A 17,444-nucleotide genomic window follows, 5' to 3' on the forward strand; every position below is an offset into this window, starting at 1 on the left:
ACGGAAAGCATTACAACATCTAATGACTATGTGATCCCTTTTTCAGCATCACGCAGCTCAAGTGGAACGACTAATAAACTATGACCCGGTTGCATAAAAGCCGGTTAAATTTTAATAGTGATTAATTTCACGAGAATCAATCAGAGAAGTCTTTTTTGAAAAATAGGCTTCTCTGATTGGTTCTCGAGAAATTAATTACGATTAAAATTTAACCGGCTTTTGTGAAACCGGCACTATGCCTGGGTAGTTGATCACTGACCAGTAATCCCCTTTTGAGTATCAGCTCCTTGAGCACACCTGAAAATACTCAACGTTGCTAAATGGAATAAAATATGAATATTAACATTTGAAAAATCTTCCTCATGACAGTGAGAATTCACAGATCTGAATGATTTAATCTTCCATTTCATTTGTTCTTGTTTTATTTGTGTTGCCTGTAAGTTAAGATTTCTGCGTGAGTATAGTAATGAGGGGAAGAATGTGGCCATAAATCCCATCTGCGTATTCAATAACATTTTTGGAATCGAAGAAAACGTTGATAAATAACACACACAATTTATAAAAAAACACGATTTATTCACAACAATATGATAGAAATAAATACAAGAATTTCATGTAGCTGAATGAGATTTTTCACACAAGTTTGGAAAACAAAAGTCTACTGAAACGTAAGATGATGATTATGAAAACATTTTAGAGATATTATAAGTTAAATAAAGTTACATTTCAAGCTTTAAAATCATCAGCTCCTGTATTTCAAGGCCTACTAATAATGGAATACGTTCATTTTAGAACGGAAATGTTTTTAAGTATAAAAACGTTACAAAAGTCTTTTAAGTAATACAACCTATCACACTACATTTATTAGTCTTCGCCACGGTTTCTAGGGCACTTATTAAATCCAATTGGTTCAGTAAACATTTAGTTTTAGAACTATAATTACTAAATCTTTGTGGTTAAGTGGTAGAGTGTACTTTACTGTCCAAACTTCAGCACGTCAACAAATAAAAAAGTCATTCTTTTCTAAATGTAATTGCTCCATTCAAACTATAGTTTTAGAACTGTGGTTTAAATCTCTGTTCTAAAACTACAGATTCAATTGACAAATAAGATTTAATAAGTCAAGTGTCCTAGAAACCCGGCCTCAAGTATACTAGCATGAGTTGTGTTGTTACTCTTCACGAATTAGTCACATTGAATACCCCTTTTCAGACTTGGAGCTTTTTCTTATAATTAGGCTTCCATGTAGATATTATTGAGCGGATCTTATTGAAGGTGCGACCTTTGAGATTGTATAACACTTGGAATACATAATTGTAATTGAATGTGGTGGTTGAGGTTGGGGTTTGCTCAGTGTACAAGTCGCTTGTACCAGAAGCGTGCTCTGAAGTCGTCGGAACAGGTGAGGAAAGCAGCCGTATGCGGCGAGTGCACTATCAGTCGCACCGGACCGTTATGACCTGCAAACACAATTTACAAGTTATATATTGAAAGAATTTTGCAAAATTGATGTAAGCCCGTGTGGCATCAAAGTTTGATGATTTTGATTCGGTTTGAACAAACCGTTTGAACAAACAAGGTTTGTGTGCAGGTATGTGTTTGTTAAATAAACAAACAAAGGTTTGTTTACGTATGTGCACAATTCATTTTTTTCAATTTCTATATTTTAATTGGTTGAAAAGTAGTGAATAAAGTCAAAAGTTCATATACAACATTTTTATTCATCTATTCATTAGTAAAAAATTACTTATCATTAAAAATGATATTGGAAGAGCGAAAACAGACAAACAATTTAATATTCCTCTCCCAAATTCACATTATGAGTACGAGATAAGGTTAAGTCATTTTGTTCTTTTCCCTTCACATCACAATTTTCTGTCTGAAAATAGTTTTACTTGAAATTTCGAATTTGTAACGATTAAATAAAAATTAAAATGGAATATCACACCTAAAAGCCAATATTAAATATTAAAAACATTGAATCAACTGAAAAATTTATAGAACGAATTAAAAGTTGCACAGGGAAATTTATTTATTGGCACTGTCAACATCAGAAAACTTGTGTTGTAGACAGTGAGTAGAAGTACAATTAAATCTCCTATCTAATAACCCAAAATCAAATGACAATTTTTAACCTATTATATGAAACAACTCATTGAATTGAAGATAGATATAAACAAGTAATGATATGACCACGTGTAACCTCCTCTCCCTTTTCATTCTGATGATGTACTTATTGTATGAATCAATAAAGAATAAAGAATATGAGCAAAATAATAAAGAAAAATGTTACCTTATTTTTCCTCTTCCTATTATTCTGATGATGTGCTTATTGTATGAATATATAGAGAATAGAGTAATTATATTATGGAGAAGAAAAAATAAAATATACTAAGGAAAGGGAGATGCGGCGAAATAAGGGAGAAAGTAGTAGTTGGCTTGTACTGACCGAGTGACAATAGTTGGCAACGCGACGCGTTTCTAGAGTTCCAGGCACAGAGCGATGTGGTCGCCTCATCCGGGAACATCACAAAGTCCTCTGTGTGGTTGAACACCGCCTGCGCTCTGTGCTCCTGCTTACCTGTTCAACCCAAGTTCATTGCATTAATAACAACTATGGATATACACAAACACACACAGGGTAAAACAGAAAAACCATGTTTAAAAACAAGTAATGATATGACCATGTATAACCTTATCTAAATTTGTTAGATGAATAGCACAAAGTTACCTTATTTTTTCTACAAATACAAGCCTACAACGCTCCTTGAATTTCATCTGTTATATCAAGGCCCGGTTATAAGGACAGTTTTATTAAATCTAATGAACCATTAAACGTGAAGATTCAATGATCCATTAGATTTAACAGATGTCCTAGGAACCGTGTCCAATTTTATGATTTTATTTCGAAAACGCATTCCATTAGTAGGTTTTTTTTGCTTGCCGTGCTACCAATTTATCCTAAATAGGTTGGATAGCATTTCTCACCTATTAACCTGAAGGAAGTTATCGGCTCCAAAATGGTAGATTCTTGATAAATTATGAATGGATCTATTGCTTATGAATAAGAAATCCAGTTTTCAGAGCAAATCAACTTATAATCTTCATAAGAATTTTGGCAATATACAACACAAATCCACAAAACAATACCTTACACACTTAAACATCTAGCATCATTACAAGATAAAAATACTTATCCATTTATATAGTTGAAAACAATGGCTATAGGCTTGTAGACACACAAATCAAATTATACAAACTTAGAACACCATAAAACTGTTCAAATCTCAAATTAAAACATTATAAATTTCAATTAAACAGAAAAATATTCAGAGAGCACAAAACACTTTTCCATAGCCAGCCACCATTTTTTAGAGAGAGGCTAACAAGTACAGAGCAAAGCCACACCTCAAACCAGTGACGACGTTATGAACACGTCATTGATATTAAATTCCAAAAAATTATAAATTACAAGTTTAGAATTTACATTTTACATTTGTTCTCAATAAAACTTTATTTCGAAACTGAGTCAAACCGCTCCCCAGATTAATGGTAACTAGATTCTCAATACTCTGCTAAATTTCACAGTTGGGAACGCGCCAACTAAGCTCCTCGTCAGCTGAGCTCCTTTTAAAACCACTTTCGAGAGGATTAGTTGACGGCATCAACTGAGCTCCTGATAGAGGAGCTTAGCTTACGAGGAGCTTGGTTGTCGTGAGCGTTCGAGGAGCTTGGTTGTCGGGTACGATCACGACAACCAGACACCTCATATCCAGCAGGGGATCAGCTGTCGGGGAGCTTGGTTGTCGGGTACGATCACGACAACCAGACCCCTCATATCCAGCAGGGGATCAGCTGTCGGAGAGCTTGGTTGTCGGGTACGATCACGACAACCAGACACCTCATATCCAGCAGGGGATCAGCTGTCGGGGAGCTTGGTTGTCGGGTACGATCACGACAACCAGACACCTCATATCCAGCAGGGGATCAGCTGTCGGGGAGCTTGGTTGTCGGGTACGATCACGACAACCAGACCCCTCATATCCAGCAGGGGATCAGCTGTCGTGGAGCTTGGTTGTTGTGAGCGTTCGAGGAGCTTAGTTGTCGGGTACGATCACGACAACCAGACCCCTCATATCCAGCAGGGGATCAGCTGTCGGGGAGCTTGGTTGTCGGGTACGATCACGACAACCAGACCCCTCATATCCAGCAGGGGATCAGCTGTCGTGGAGCTTGGTTGTTGTGAGCGTTCGAGGAGCTTAGTTGTCGGGTACGATCACGACAACCAGACCCCTCATATCCAGCAGGGGATCAGCTGTCGGGGAGCTTGGTTGTCGTGAGCGTGCGAGGAGCTTAGTTGTCGGGTACGATCACGACAACCAGACCCCTCATATCCAGCAGGGGATCAGCTGTCGTGGAGCTTGGTTGTTGTGAGCGTTCGAGGAGCTTGGTTGTCGGGTACGATCACGACAACCAGACCCCTCATATCCAGCAGGGGATCAGCTGTCGGGGAGCTTGGTTGTCGGGTACGATCACGACAACCAGACCCCTCATATCCAGCAGGGGATCAGCTGTCGGGGAGCTTGGTTGTCGGGTACGATCACGACAACCAGACCCCTCATATCCAGCAGGGGATCAGCTGTCGGGGAGCTTGGTTGTCGGGTACGATCACGACAACCAGACCCCTCATATCCAGCAGGGGATCAGCTGTCGGTCGGGGAGCTTGGTTGTCGGGTACGATCACGACAACCAGACCCCTCATATCCAGCAGGGGATCAGCTGTCGGGGAGCTTGGTTGTCGTGAGCGTGTGAGAAGCTTGATTGTCGCCGACAACGGAGCTCCTTCGTTCTAGTAGGGGATTAGATGTCGGGGAGACTAGTTGACGGCAATGGTATATTTTGCCAGGGGATTTACTGACGCCTGTGATCAAAATTGCGAGGAGCTTAGTTGTCGGGGAGACAGGTTGTTGGCAACCCTTTCAGTTTTAATATAAACAATGATTTCAATGTCAAAATAGAGTATCTTACATTTGTTTTGAAAACAGTATTTTCCCTTTACAATACTGTTCCTACAAGCTCCACATCATAAATCGATGCTGCCGAATAGTAGAATTAGCGTCATAACGTTAGTGGAAATGATAGGATGGAATACGGTAGTTGCCAATTTTATGTTTCCAACGCCTTCATTAGTAGATAGCTGTGATTAAAGTTCTCCTGGTAACTGATGTAAATTAATTTTTTATTCTTATAATGATATAATGATAAATTCTACGGTTTCTATCTCAAATATATTTCATTCACTGTTTTCAATTTCATTCGTTGAGAATTTTTTTTCTAAATATTAATAATAAATTTTCATAATAAAGATAGAATATTTTGTTGGTTCTTGATATTTCTTCATAGCCAACAAACAATTTGGCAAAGGTGCGGGGTTGGAAATTGATAGAGCTATTTGCTTTGTCTAATGATAAACAAGGATAGTAAACCAATGTTGATCAGATTTCCACTTTATAACGTGAATCTCACTGTAGTAAATGGAGCTGATTTCAAGTATTGGAAGCCTACCTGTAGTGCCAGCACCCGTGTATGAGATGAGGAGGCGACTTGTGCTCAGTTCCCACAGCTTCACCGACGAGTCTTTCCCAGACGAAAGCAGATACTAGAAATTAAAACAAAACACTCAATTAATACAATTAATATATTTAATATATTCAAAAATGAGCACTGAATCAATGAATGTCATCTACATTAATCGATTAGAGTAAAAGAAAGAGTACAGTGTTTTGTAGCCTCTACATTTTCAACTGAAATCCAATCAACAATAAATTACACAATACATATCTCCAAGTCTCTAACCAGATATAAGATCACTAATTTTGCAAATAACCATATAAGCTAATTTTAACACACTCTCAGGTGCCTATGTGTCTCATCTTATCTCATGAGGAACAATATAATAGAAATCTCTAATCTCATTAGGTGTCTCTTTCATGCTCGATACAAAAAATATAGATGCTACATAATCACCGAAGGGTTGTCCTGATTCAAGTCAATAGAATGAGTACAGATAAGCCAGTCAATTTTTCCACTGAATTTCGAATACAATGAATACGAGTACGAGTATTTTCTGTCTAGATCTCATTTGAATCGACCTAATGTAGTGTAAGGATTATAATCTTCAAATCAAATCAGATTTTAAATTCAATAGACTAAATTAATTTTTGCTGCTATGTAAAAACAATATACGGTATATAAAATGTGATTGTAAATGATAGAATGTTTTCCTGTATGACAATTATATTATAGAAATGAAAAAGCTGCTTCAATGAATCTTCAATGGGAACTGATTGTTAAGCAACTTTCCAAGTAGCAACCAGTTACTACTTGTAACGCTGGAGTTACCTCAACATTTTGTGTAACAACAGGGTTAAAATCGTAATTGTCATTCTCCAAGGTAGATAAATTGATGTGTGATGCTTGAATACCTTTCCGTTTCTGGTGAACAGGACGGAGCAGACCTCATGGCCGTCGTGGGCCTTCTCGAACGTGTTGACGCACCGGTTGGACACACCGTCCCACAACTTGATGCTTCCGTCCCGGCTGCCCGACGCAAAGTACTTCGCATTCGATGAATACCTTCAATCACAACAAACAAACACAAATATCATTCTGAAGCAATAAATATTTTCTACTTTTTCCTTGACAAAAGTAATTTGTTATTTCTTTGCAGTATTTTCTCATTTTTTCCTTGACTACAGTGATTCACTGCAGTACTTTTTTATTCTAACAAAGTTCGGCAGAGAAAATTACAATTTGAAACAAAAACAAACTGTTTCTATCGTTTTTCAAAGTATATCAAAACGATGATTTTTGAAAGACTACTCTTTGTGAACGGTTCGAACGAAAAGAACTTTAGTGAGGTCCACGTTTTAATGGCAGTGGAGAAAGATACGGGAACAGCGTTGGCGATTCTCTGCCTTGCCACTGCCTTCTACAGAGAAAAGCTTATACCGGTATATCTGATGTAATATTAACTGTTCATTATTGTTTAAAATAATCAGTTATATGAAATTGTTTAAATTAATATGAGAATCTCAATTTGTAAAGTTTTGAAGTTCTTGACATGTTTTTCTGGATGTATTTGATATTCAAATGTTCCCGCTCCAGTTTCTTCTCTGCCGAGCTTCCTGTCGATGTGTGAACACTCAAATGACAACCAATGGATATAAAAGCACCACTTTACAAGAATATTGTAATTTACGATGATATGTGAACACTCGAATAGGAATGAATGGATAATTATACTGACATTGAACAATGTGCGCCAGAGAAACTTACTTATTTGAAAAGTCTAAACAAAAGTACTTAAATTATTGTTTCAATCTTTTTTTATATGAGAATACAATTTCCCAATTTTTTTTTCATACAGTCTTGAAAAATGACATCACATCAATGGCGACCCCCATTGCGCATAAACTGATGAAGTCGATTTTTGAAATTTGTATCCACTCGTTGCAGTATATCAATCGGTATGTTGGCAATGGCGTCGCGAATGTTGTTCTTGAGGTGTGCTATGGTCCGTGGTCGATCGACATAAACCAGGGATTTCAAATAGCCCCATAAAAAATTGCATTGAGGAAACGCATGTGGAAATGAGCCTCGTCACTGAAAAAAATGACCGCGTCTTCAGGCTGGTTGTCAATCAGCATATCACATGCATTTTCAAGGGCAACAAAATCGCATTCAGTCAATTCTTGAACAACAGCCAATTCATAGGGATGAAATATTGAAGGTCTTCATCGAAATTCGTCGAACAGTGGAATCAGAAATTGCCATAGCAGCTGCGTGTTTGCCTGTGAGAATGCTGAGTGAACGCCGGGGAGAGTGCACAACTGACTGCCTCACTCTTCCGATATTTTCTGGAGCTCTGATGGTTCTTTGAAGTCCATTTCTGGGTTTAGCGATACTTCCACACTCCCAAAATGAGTTAACCCACGACAGAATCGAATTACGGCCAGGAACGAGTCTGTGAGGAGGAATTTCAAATCGAGCGTGGAAGGCACGTTGCGTAGAAACAACAAGTGATCTACCATTAGAAAAGAAGCTCTGAACAGCGAAGGCACGCTGCTCTCCTCTCTAGACCACAGCAAACTATAGTCCACTCACTTGAAGGAGAATAAAATTGGCAACTTCCCCTCCAGATGCGCCCCCTCCTGCCCCTTTTAACGACCAATTCACCGCGCAGGAATTTTTTCAAATAAGTAAGTTTCTCTGGCGCACCTTGTACAATACTTTAGCCCTTAATTTGTATCTTTTCGAGGTTCTTAACATGCATTTCTTTATTCAAAATTCAAATATTTCCTCTCCAGTTTATGTTTTCTGTGAGCTTTCTGTCGATGTGTGAATGGAATGTTCTGTCGAATGTGAATGTCCTCACATGAGGAACAATGGATATGAAATTACCACTTCACAAGAATTGCAATTTCTATTAATGTTTGACCATAAGCATAAGAACCAATGGATTTGAAATCAACACTTTACAAGACTATTGTAATTTCTAATTATGTGTGAACATACACATAAGAACTAATTGATATATATATATATGAATTATATGATAACTATAACTAATAATAACTATATATGATAACTATATGAACTTAACACTTTACAAGACTATTGCAATTTTTGAAGAAATGTGAACACTGGAATAAGAATGGATGGATGTAAGTACTGACTTGACAGAGGTGATGGGAGCCGTGTGTTGATGCTTGGGCACACTGCAGACGAAGCACTGTGCCGTGTTGGCATCGTAGAGTCGGATGACCGGATGTTGGGTGCCCACCACCAGGAAGTCACCGCTCGGGTGGAACGACATGCACCTGATGTGGTCAGCATCCTACAACAACACTCTCACTTAGCAAATGTTCACTATAGTCCAGGCAATCAATGTTCAAAAAACGGGTATCGAAGTGAAAGTTTTGACCTCGCAGTTCTGTTTAGGGTAGTATGAAGATAAACATATCAGTTTAATAGTCCCCACTCCAACCCACTGTGCTAAGGGGGTAGATTTACATATATATACTTATATATTATTATATGAATATGTCATGAGTACTAACCTATAAAATTAAAAAAAAAAAATATGTACTACCATATAGATTTGAGCATGGATATTCTATGATTATAGTTGCAGTCAAAAGATCGTTTGGTAATAAAATATAAAGTCGAAGGTCTTCTATAGAATATTTGTCCATATATGATCAATGCATGGCCTAAGGTATTCCGCATAAGTGAAGTACTGAGTAATGCAGACCACGATCTAAATTGAGGTAATCAGTGAGCGGTAATTATTTTAATTCGTGGTCATGTATGTTTGTGTTCAGGATATTATTTATTTGGACACTTTGAACAATTAATTACGACATAGCAGTCAGGTATTTATATAAATAAAAGCTATTAGCTTCTACTTACATTAGTGTAGCGCTTTCGGACACTAGTTCCTTCATCAACACTGGCTGTCACTTCCGTTGTTGAATACATATGGTTATTAAGCAGCGTGGGTTGTGGGAGTGGCGGGAATTTTTGAACTGTTGGCGGCGGGGGTGGCGGGAATGTTTGAATTTGTGGATTATTGGAGTAGGAGGTTGAAGAGGCTGTGTGATTTGAAGTTGGTTTACTCATTAAGGATGTTGTGGGGGTCTCTTTTGGTATGTTTATATATTTCAAATTGTTCCAAGGTGTTTAGTTCAGGCCCTTTGTTTCTGATGTGTAGAATTTTTAAATTTGTGGTTATGTTTGTGTAGGTGTGATTGTTTCCTATCAAGTGGGTAGCAAATGCTGATTCGGGGTTGTTGATGTGTTCTTTGAATCTTTTTTCAAATGAACGGCCGCTGTGCCCAAGGTAGTATTTTTGGCAATTTGAACAGTTGAGTTTGTATACCCCTGGGTTTCCATATAAGTTTTGTTTCTGTTCTCTTGTGGTTAGTAGGTTTTTGATTTTGTTCCCGCCACCCCGCCATTCCCGCCACCTCCGCCGCCAACAGTTCAAAAATTCCCGCCACTCCCACAACCTACGCTGCTTAATAACCATATGTATTCAACAACGGAAGTGACAGCCAGTGTTGATGAAGGAACTAGTGTCCGAAAGCGCTACACTAATGTAAGTAGAAGCTAATAGCTTTTATTTATATAAATACCTGACTGCTATGTCGTAATTAATTGTTCAAAGTGATTATTTAACAAGCAGTTCGTAATGGAATCAAACATTGAAGAGTATTTATTTGGAACTGTTCAAATTGAATAGTTAAGTCATGGCTGAGAAATTAATTTAGACTGTAGAAACAAATGAAATATTAAGAAGCTTATAATAAAATATCTTACGGTGATGTTTTTGTGGTTAAGTTTATGTTTAGGTTGTTATTTATTTGGAATTATTTGGGTTTAATAGTTGAAGTCGTAGCTGTGAAATTCATTTGGACTTTGGAAACTACTGAAATATTAAGAAGCTTATGGTATAATATCTTACGGTGATGTTTTTGTGGTTAAGGTTTTATTTGAAATTATTTAGATTGAATAGTTTAAATCATGGCTATGAAATGTATCAGGACTGTAGAAAAAACTGTAATATTAAGCATTTTATGGTAAAATATCTTACGGTGATACTTTTGTGGTTAAGGCTGTCATTAATTTGAAAATATTTAGGCTGAATACTTCAAGGGCCGGTTTCCGAGCTCGAGATTTAGCTAAGTTCTAGACTTTAAACAGCTGGAGTAAGAAAGATGGCTTTCCAAACGGGACATAGTCGCAGTGTTCATGACAGTAATCGCAGTTTTTATTTCATCATTTCTATAATTGGAAACGTTTTTCCTTGACGAAATTAAACATTCCTAAATAATTTAAATTAGCTGAAACTTTGCACTATTTTCTCTTTATTATATTTTGTGTTAATTTTCTAGTTTTTCGAAATTTAATTCAAACGACTATGACAATGACTGCGACTACGCCCGTTTCCGTAAGTCAATTTTCTGACTCCAGCTGTTCAAAGTCTAGAACTTAGCCAAATCCCAAGCTCGGAAACCGGCCCTATATCATTGCTGTGAAATTCATTTGTACTGTAGAAACAACTGAAATACTGAGAGAAATTCATTTGGACTGTAGAAAAAACTGAACTACTGAGAGAAATTCATTTGGACTGTGGAAACAACTGAAATACTGAGAAGCTTATGGTAGAACATCTTACAGTAATGGTTTTGAAGGCCTTCTTGACCGAAGCCTTTGCATAGTCGAACATTTTGATGGTAAAGTCACGAGATCCGGAGGCGAGGATCGGCTCGCGAGGATGGAACTCGAGACAGGTGACCTCCTCGAGGTGGTCGTAGAGGGTGCGGATGACGGGATGGCCCTGGCCCTCTGTGGCCGACGAGGTCTCAATGCCGTCCGGACACGATTTCGCCAGCATACGGTCCACGTCCAAGATCTAAACATTTCCACATAAATGTATCAAACTCTTACTCTACTATTTATTATTTAGCGTATGACAAATACACAACACATGAAAATTCCCACTTTGTATATATATGCTTTGGACTCAAAAGGACAGAACTTATGAAGTGATAAACGTAACCTATTTTTGGACTATTACTATCAAAATTCGGGAAAGGAACAGTTTTGGGCTTTAAGACTGTTGCTTCTTTCCCAATAATTTTTATAATTAGTTGAGAATGATACTGTATTAATAAATGTCTAAATATATAAAATATAAAACAAATACCTATATGTAAGTTGTATATTTCTAATTTCTATGAGATCTTGTGTAGCTTAGTATTTGGTGAGGAGAGCTGAAGTTTGTCTGACCGCCATTATTCATCTTTGTACATGTATTTCTTGTACCAGACCTTGTTTCCTGTACTTGTACCTGGTTTTTCAGGTCTGCAACAGCTCCTCCTTATGTAGAGAGAAATTTTCCTTGCATGAGAATATTATTCATCGACAATTAAATACTGTTTACATAATAATACTATCCATTATTTAGTGTAAATATGTTTTTGGAGATGAAGTGTTTCATTAATAATTATAATTAAACTTTTTCATGTACTGGAGGCATTTACACCGCTCTCATTCTACTACCGCAAGTTGTAGAATAGGAACATTTACACGGCTCCGATTCTGCAATCGCATGTGTGGAAGAATAGAGGCAGTTACATACGTTAGATTTCCAACTGGACTGACCTTGATGGAAGCGTCGACACTGCCCGTGGCCACCAGCTGCCCATCCATGCTGAAGGCGCCCGCCCGGCAGTTACCCTTGTGTGACGTCACATACGCCGTCTCGTACTGCGCCGGCTCTGGCGCCGAGCAATCTATGTCCGTCTCGAACTCCAAATCTGACCATTACAAATATATTCATCAGCTTACTACTAACAAGAATTCATCAAGTCCTATACTTGAATGTTCTATAATTATATTATATCTCCTGTATTATACCAAGTCCTCTACTAATGAAAACACTGGGTTGTTGTCTTATATTTTATATCACTTATTTATTGTAAAATCCTCTACTAATACTTGAATGTAATGTACTTCATATTCAAATTCTTCATATTCCTCATTTGCCTTAATATAACTCAATTTTCAAATCAAAAACTCTTACTCTTTATTCTCTTCCACTCTCAAACTTTAAACATTCACAACATATGAAATAAAGATCGGATTCTTCCTTACCATACCTTATTCTTCTTAGTTCGAGAAAATGTTCAAAAATCATGCATCATATTAAGTCAGATTCGAAGAAAAAATGGAAATTTCATTCTTGAGTAAATTATAACAAAAAAGTCAATTAAAAATGTTCTGTACATCTTAGAAACTAGTAATAAGAAATTGTACTTGATCTTGAATATTGTGGATCAGAATCTTCTCTTTCATTTGCAGTGAATAATTTGCAGTGAACTAATTTGCAGTGAATTTACGAAATTATATTATTTAGAAGTTTGATATTTTAAGAGTAGTTTGAAAAATTATGACATTGACATTCTCCCTAATTTTATGGTCAATGATAATGTACATATACATTGTATACTGCAAGCACCAATGTATATGAACTAACGTGCATATTATGATTGCTTCTATGATCACAAAATCGACTGTACATTCCTCCCCTAGCATCCTTTGTGCATTCTCCCAAACAGTGATTCCTTAACTCAAGTGACTCTCAAACATGGTTAGTGATACCATAGAGAAACAATAGCATAAGTAGATATTCCATGGTATAGGGAGTTTATGTCGCAACTTTTACTGTTATCTCAAGCCGATAGTCCACGCACTTTTTTCCCGTGAAGCTGTGTGACGCTGGTAGTCTCTCATATTGTGCCGTTCATACACTCTCACCCGGTCAAAACAGTAAAAGTCGACAATAATCAACAGTAATCGACAATAATCGGCTTGATTTAACAGTAAAAGTTGCGACATAAACGCCCTTACCATGGAATATTTACTTACGCTATTTTTTCTCTATGGTGATACTCACCAAGACCAGGGCCGATGAGTATTTCCTGTACGGGGTTGAGTAGACCGAGGGAGTGGCCGTGACTGCGACGGTCGGGCTCGTGTTGCAGGCCGATCATGCAGAGATGCAGCAGACGGTCGGACGGTGGACACGGCGGGTCGGCCGCCGCCTGCACTGCCGCCGCCAGCTGTCCTGCCAACGCCGTCTGCCCGTCGTATTCCAGCTGACTGCAAACCATCCACAACACTACAGCAGTCGGTTCACCAGCAATTCACATTGGAGTCGGCAATACCAATTCACAGTAGCCACCTTACATCTTAAGTTGCAATTCATTAGCGGCGTCTAGAAACACAAGGTTAGAGCTACCACGGCTAGAGCACATTACCTATAAATTCATTAGATTCGATAACTCAATGGATTTTTATGTTGTATGACCGTTATGGTGGAAGACGAATTAGAAGTATTGGCTACTATATTGCTTTTACGATTCATAGCTAATGAATAACTGAATAAATTTCTAAAACCTAAAAATTTATGGGTCATGTGCCCAAGCGGTGGCGGCTTTAACCACACGACTCTGGACGTGCGCCTCGAAACGCCTAACCAAGGTCTTAAAGATGTGCGTCTCTCAGCCCAAGTAATTAGAAAAACAATATTATGAAGAATCTTGTCATACATGACATCAAAACCCATTCAATTTTTGAAATATTATTTTGTGAATTGGAAATCTGGTCGCGGTAAATGTAATTGATAAAGCGAGAAGATCTCCAATGTACAAAGATGAAACGTGTGTTTTATCACGTTTCGTGAAGGCAATATTATGGTTTTTAGCTCCATGCTATACAAACAAGAGTGAGTCGACTTTTGGTCTGTGAATCAAGGCTGCATTTTTTCACATAAATAGATTTTGATTTTTTCTTTCGAGGCCTGTATTCTTTGAACCGTTTGTGAAGTTAGTTGTTGAGTTAAGGCATTGGTTACCTGAAGGATTCTGTCTTGAGAATTCAATTATAGGCTGTCACAGTTCGGGCAGTTTCACAGCCTACTTTAGATAGAATCTAAAGTAAGCCATGGCAGTTTAAACCTGCATAATTGTGTTTTCGGGATTTGAATCTTGTAGGGAAAGCTGGTGTTTCGATTCATCAGCTGGCAGAAGTTTTTTTTTGACCGAGCGAAGTGAGGTCTAAGATTCAAGTCGACGGTTTGGCATTTCTCTTAATTTTTAAATGTTTATATGTTTTTATGTTGCACATTTACGGCAAAACGCGGTAATAGATTTTTATGAAATTTGACAAGTATGTTCCTTTTTAAATTGCGCGTCGATGTATATACAAGGTTTTTGGAAATTTTGCATTTCAAGGATAATATAAAAGGAGAAAGGAGCCTCCTTCATACGCCAATATTAGAGTAAAAATCAGACTATAGAATTATTCATCATAAATCAGCTGTCAAGTGGATTAAAAAACGCATGCCATGACGCATGCAATTCAATATCTCAATGTAACTTGGTAAAAAATCAGCAGCTGTGTAGACTATAAATTGCATGCCTCATTGAATGCAATTTTTATGCACTATTAAATAGGATGCAAAGAACTTATAAAAGCTTGTCTGGGCGCCTAGATGTCTTCTGGTTTTCTCGCGCTAAATTTCCGGAAAGCGTTATATGATAATTAAATCTTGTTTAAGCATGATCTGATCAAATGAATAGTTGTTGTATCAGTGTGGATGTGCATAATATGGTTTGGGACTTCGTTCAGTTATAAATGTTATTTATACTATTGATAGAATTTTTGTTCATTATTTGTTATTATATTCTTTAATTTTTTTATAAGATTTGGAATTTTGATTCTCAATTTGTTTTATTTTTACTTTTTTCATAAGTAGGCCTATTTGAAATCTTTGTATTTTTCATTTTTGAATTAGGTGGTATTTTTGTTGTTTGTATTATTTATTATTGCATAAGTTCATATTATTTTTATCATTATTTTCTTCTTTCATTTGTATCTGTACAATTTTTATTATTAAGGAGACATATTTGGGGAAACCCGTTGTCTCCATTGTGAATAAATAAATAAATGAACTATTGATTGCGTGCAATAACGCATGCAATTAGTAACTAAAATAACATAGTATTGTCTCTGGAACTTTCTCTGCTTTGAACTTGGGCTGTCCTGTTGACAGTATGTCTTGAAGGAGATTAGCTTTCGATGTTAGCATTTTTGATACACCAACCCCAACAGCCATTAGCCGTTTTCACACCGATATCACGCCGACACGACATACAGACAGGATCTACTATGATGAACAGTAAAAGAGGAGGCTGCGGTTTATAACAGCGCGAGGTCTACTGTTCACAGAATTACTAGTTATATATTTTTTTATTTAAAGTCGGAAGTGGTTTAACCGGACCTTGAGGATCAGGCCAAGGGACAATTTTCAAGGTAAAGTAAGATAATAGTTAATTGTACATTTTTTTTATTTTTGAGACCCATAATTCTAAATAATAATTTTGTTTTATTATTTCAAAAAACCGGAACGACCACTTTCTCTCATTTCCACCACGATTACAATCTTCAAAATTAAATGAATCTATTTGCTACGAGTTCTGAAACTCTATTTGCTACTCGCCCCATGACCCCAAAGATTTCAACTTTGGATGCTCATAGTTAAAAAAGGAACAATCTCAAATAAGGTAGTCATTGCTTTGGAATTAACTCATATAATATAAATTAGAATTAGGCTGTTATGAAGTTAGTCATTGAAATGTGCCAAGTTGAATGTTGTACCAGTTTTTTCCTCCGTCATGAGTAATTACTAGGCTACATAATATGGACAATGAAATCTAAACTTAATAAAACCCGTCCAAATATTATATAGGTATGTATTTACCATCTGTAGTTTTTGATCTTGATCAAAAAGCTAGCATGGGTATACTACATTTCTACATATTCATGACACACTATCCTAAAAATAATGCACCCATGGTTTTTAGATTTATAGTAATTAATAAGCTAATTCGTGGGCGGTCGTAAGTGCAGTCTGGAGGCAATCACAGATGTTAGGAATTATTGAAGGTATCAACGCATTAATTTTTTTAATGGAAGAGATAGGAAATCCCCTAAGTCAAATTTGATATAAAATCATATTAAGTTAATGCAGTTGAAAAAATGCTCCTTTAAAAGAAACCTAACCTTAAAAGTAACATCAACAAAATCTATTAACTTACCTTATCATCAATCTATACAACAATTCCTTTTGTTTCAAGACATTGATGTCCTGGGGATTTTCCGTTTCCTTCATTTTTATAATGTATATACTTTATTTTTTTATAAATAAAGATTTAAACGTATGCTGAGACTTGAACGTTTTGTTCTTTTATGCTGCACAGAATTCACTCCAATGACAATTGTAACAGAAATTTTTCAAGTTTGAATTAATCGCAATTTGAAAGTAAAACAGAATTTATAGAAAAAATATAAAATTGTTAGAAAACTTTTGCAGAGATCGTCAAACAGCACAGGCAGGAAGGTAATCGCTTGAAAAAATGTATCAAACAAAACAAAGCCTCAGATGTGCGAGATTTTAATCTGTCTAGTGAATGAACATAACCTGAAAGGTATTGTCCAATTGGTGGAATTCAAAGGTAAAGGAAAGGTTACAGACTGTATTGTAATAGGTCTATAGTTTCTTACATCACCTCGATCTCCAGATTTGTATATAGGTACCAAGAAACTGTTTTTGAAATCTCTGGGGAAGACACCAAGCTTCAGCAAGGCAGAGCCAGTATGGCTAGGTGAATGGCCAGAATAGAAAAACCTAATTACAGGAAGGGATATTTCATCAGGCCCAGTTCCTCTGCCAACATTCAGAGCTTCCAATCTGCGTTGAATATTGATTGGAGTAATGCAGCAGGATGGAACTAACTGGTTTCAACGAAAAT

The 17,444-nt window shown here is 36.9% G+C and overlaps 1 protein-coding gene across 1 annotated transcript; it reads right to left on the reverse strand.

Moving 5' to 3' along the window:
• Positions 1-553: 553 nt before the first annotated feature.
• On the reverse strand, positions 554-17,099 carry LOC111055618 (cleavage stimulation factor subunit 1). The gene is made up of 9 exons (XM_039444747.1): positions 16,731-17,099; positions 13,526-13,731; positions 12,232-12,386; positions 11,243-11,479; positions 8,739-8,899; positions 6,486-6,636; positions 5,566-5,659; positions 2,450-2,581; positions 554-1,460 (listed from the first exon to the last, which is right to left on the reverse strand). The coding sequence occupies exons 1-9, from the start codon at positions 16,802-16,804 to the stop codon at positions 1,351-1,353; spliced, it is 1,320 nt and encodes a 439-aa protein (XP_039300681.1). The 5' UTR covers positions 16,805-17,099; the 3' UTR covers positions 554-1,350.
• Positions 17,100-17,444: the final 345 nt, after the last annotated feature.

Source organism: Nilaparvata lugens, chromosome 1 (genome assembly GCF_014356525.2).
Source record: "Nilaparvata lugens isolate BPH chromosome 1, ASM1435652v1, whole genome shotgun sequence".
In the NCBI taxonomy this organism is placed as follows: Eukaryota; Metazoa; Arthropoda; class Insecta; order Hemiptera; family Delphacidae; genus Nilaparvata; species Nilaparvata lugens.

Coding starts and splice junctions, on each gene's coding strand:
- LOC111055618 (XM_039444747.1), bottom strand. CDS start 16,804: ATGAAGGAAACGGAAAATCCCCAGGACATCAATGTCTTGAAACAAAAG. Junction 12,387..13,525: donor ACTCATCGGCCCTGGTCTTG/GTGAGTATCACC, acceptor TGTAATGGTCAG/ATTTGGAGTTCGAGACGGAC. Junction 5,660..6,485: donor TGTTCACCAGAAACGGAAAG/GTATTCAAGCAT, acceptor TTTAATTTCTAG/TATCTGCTTTCGTCTGGGAA.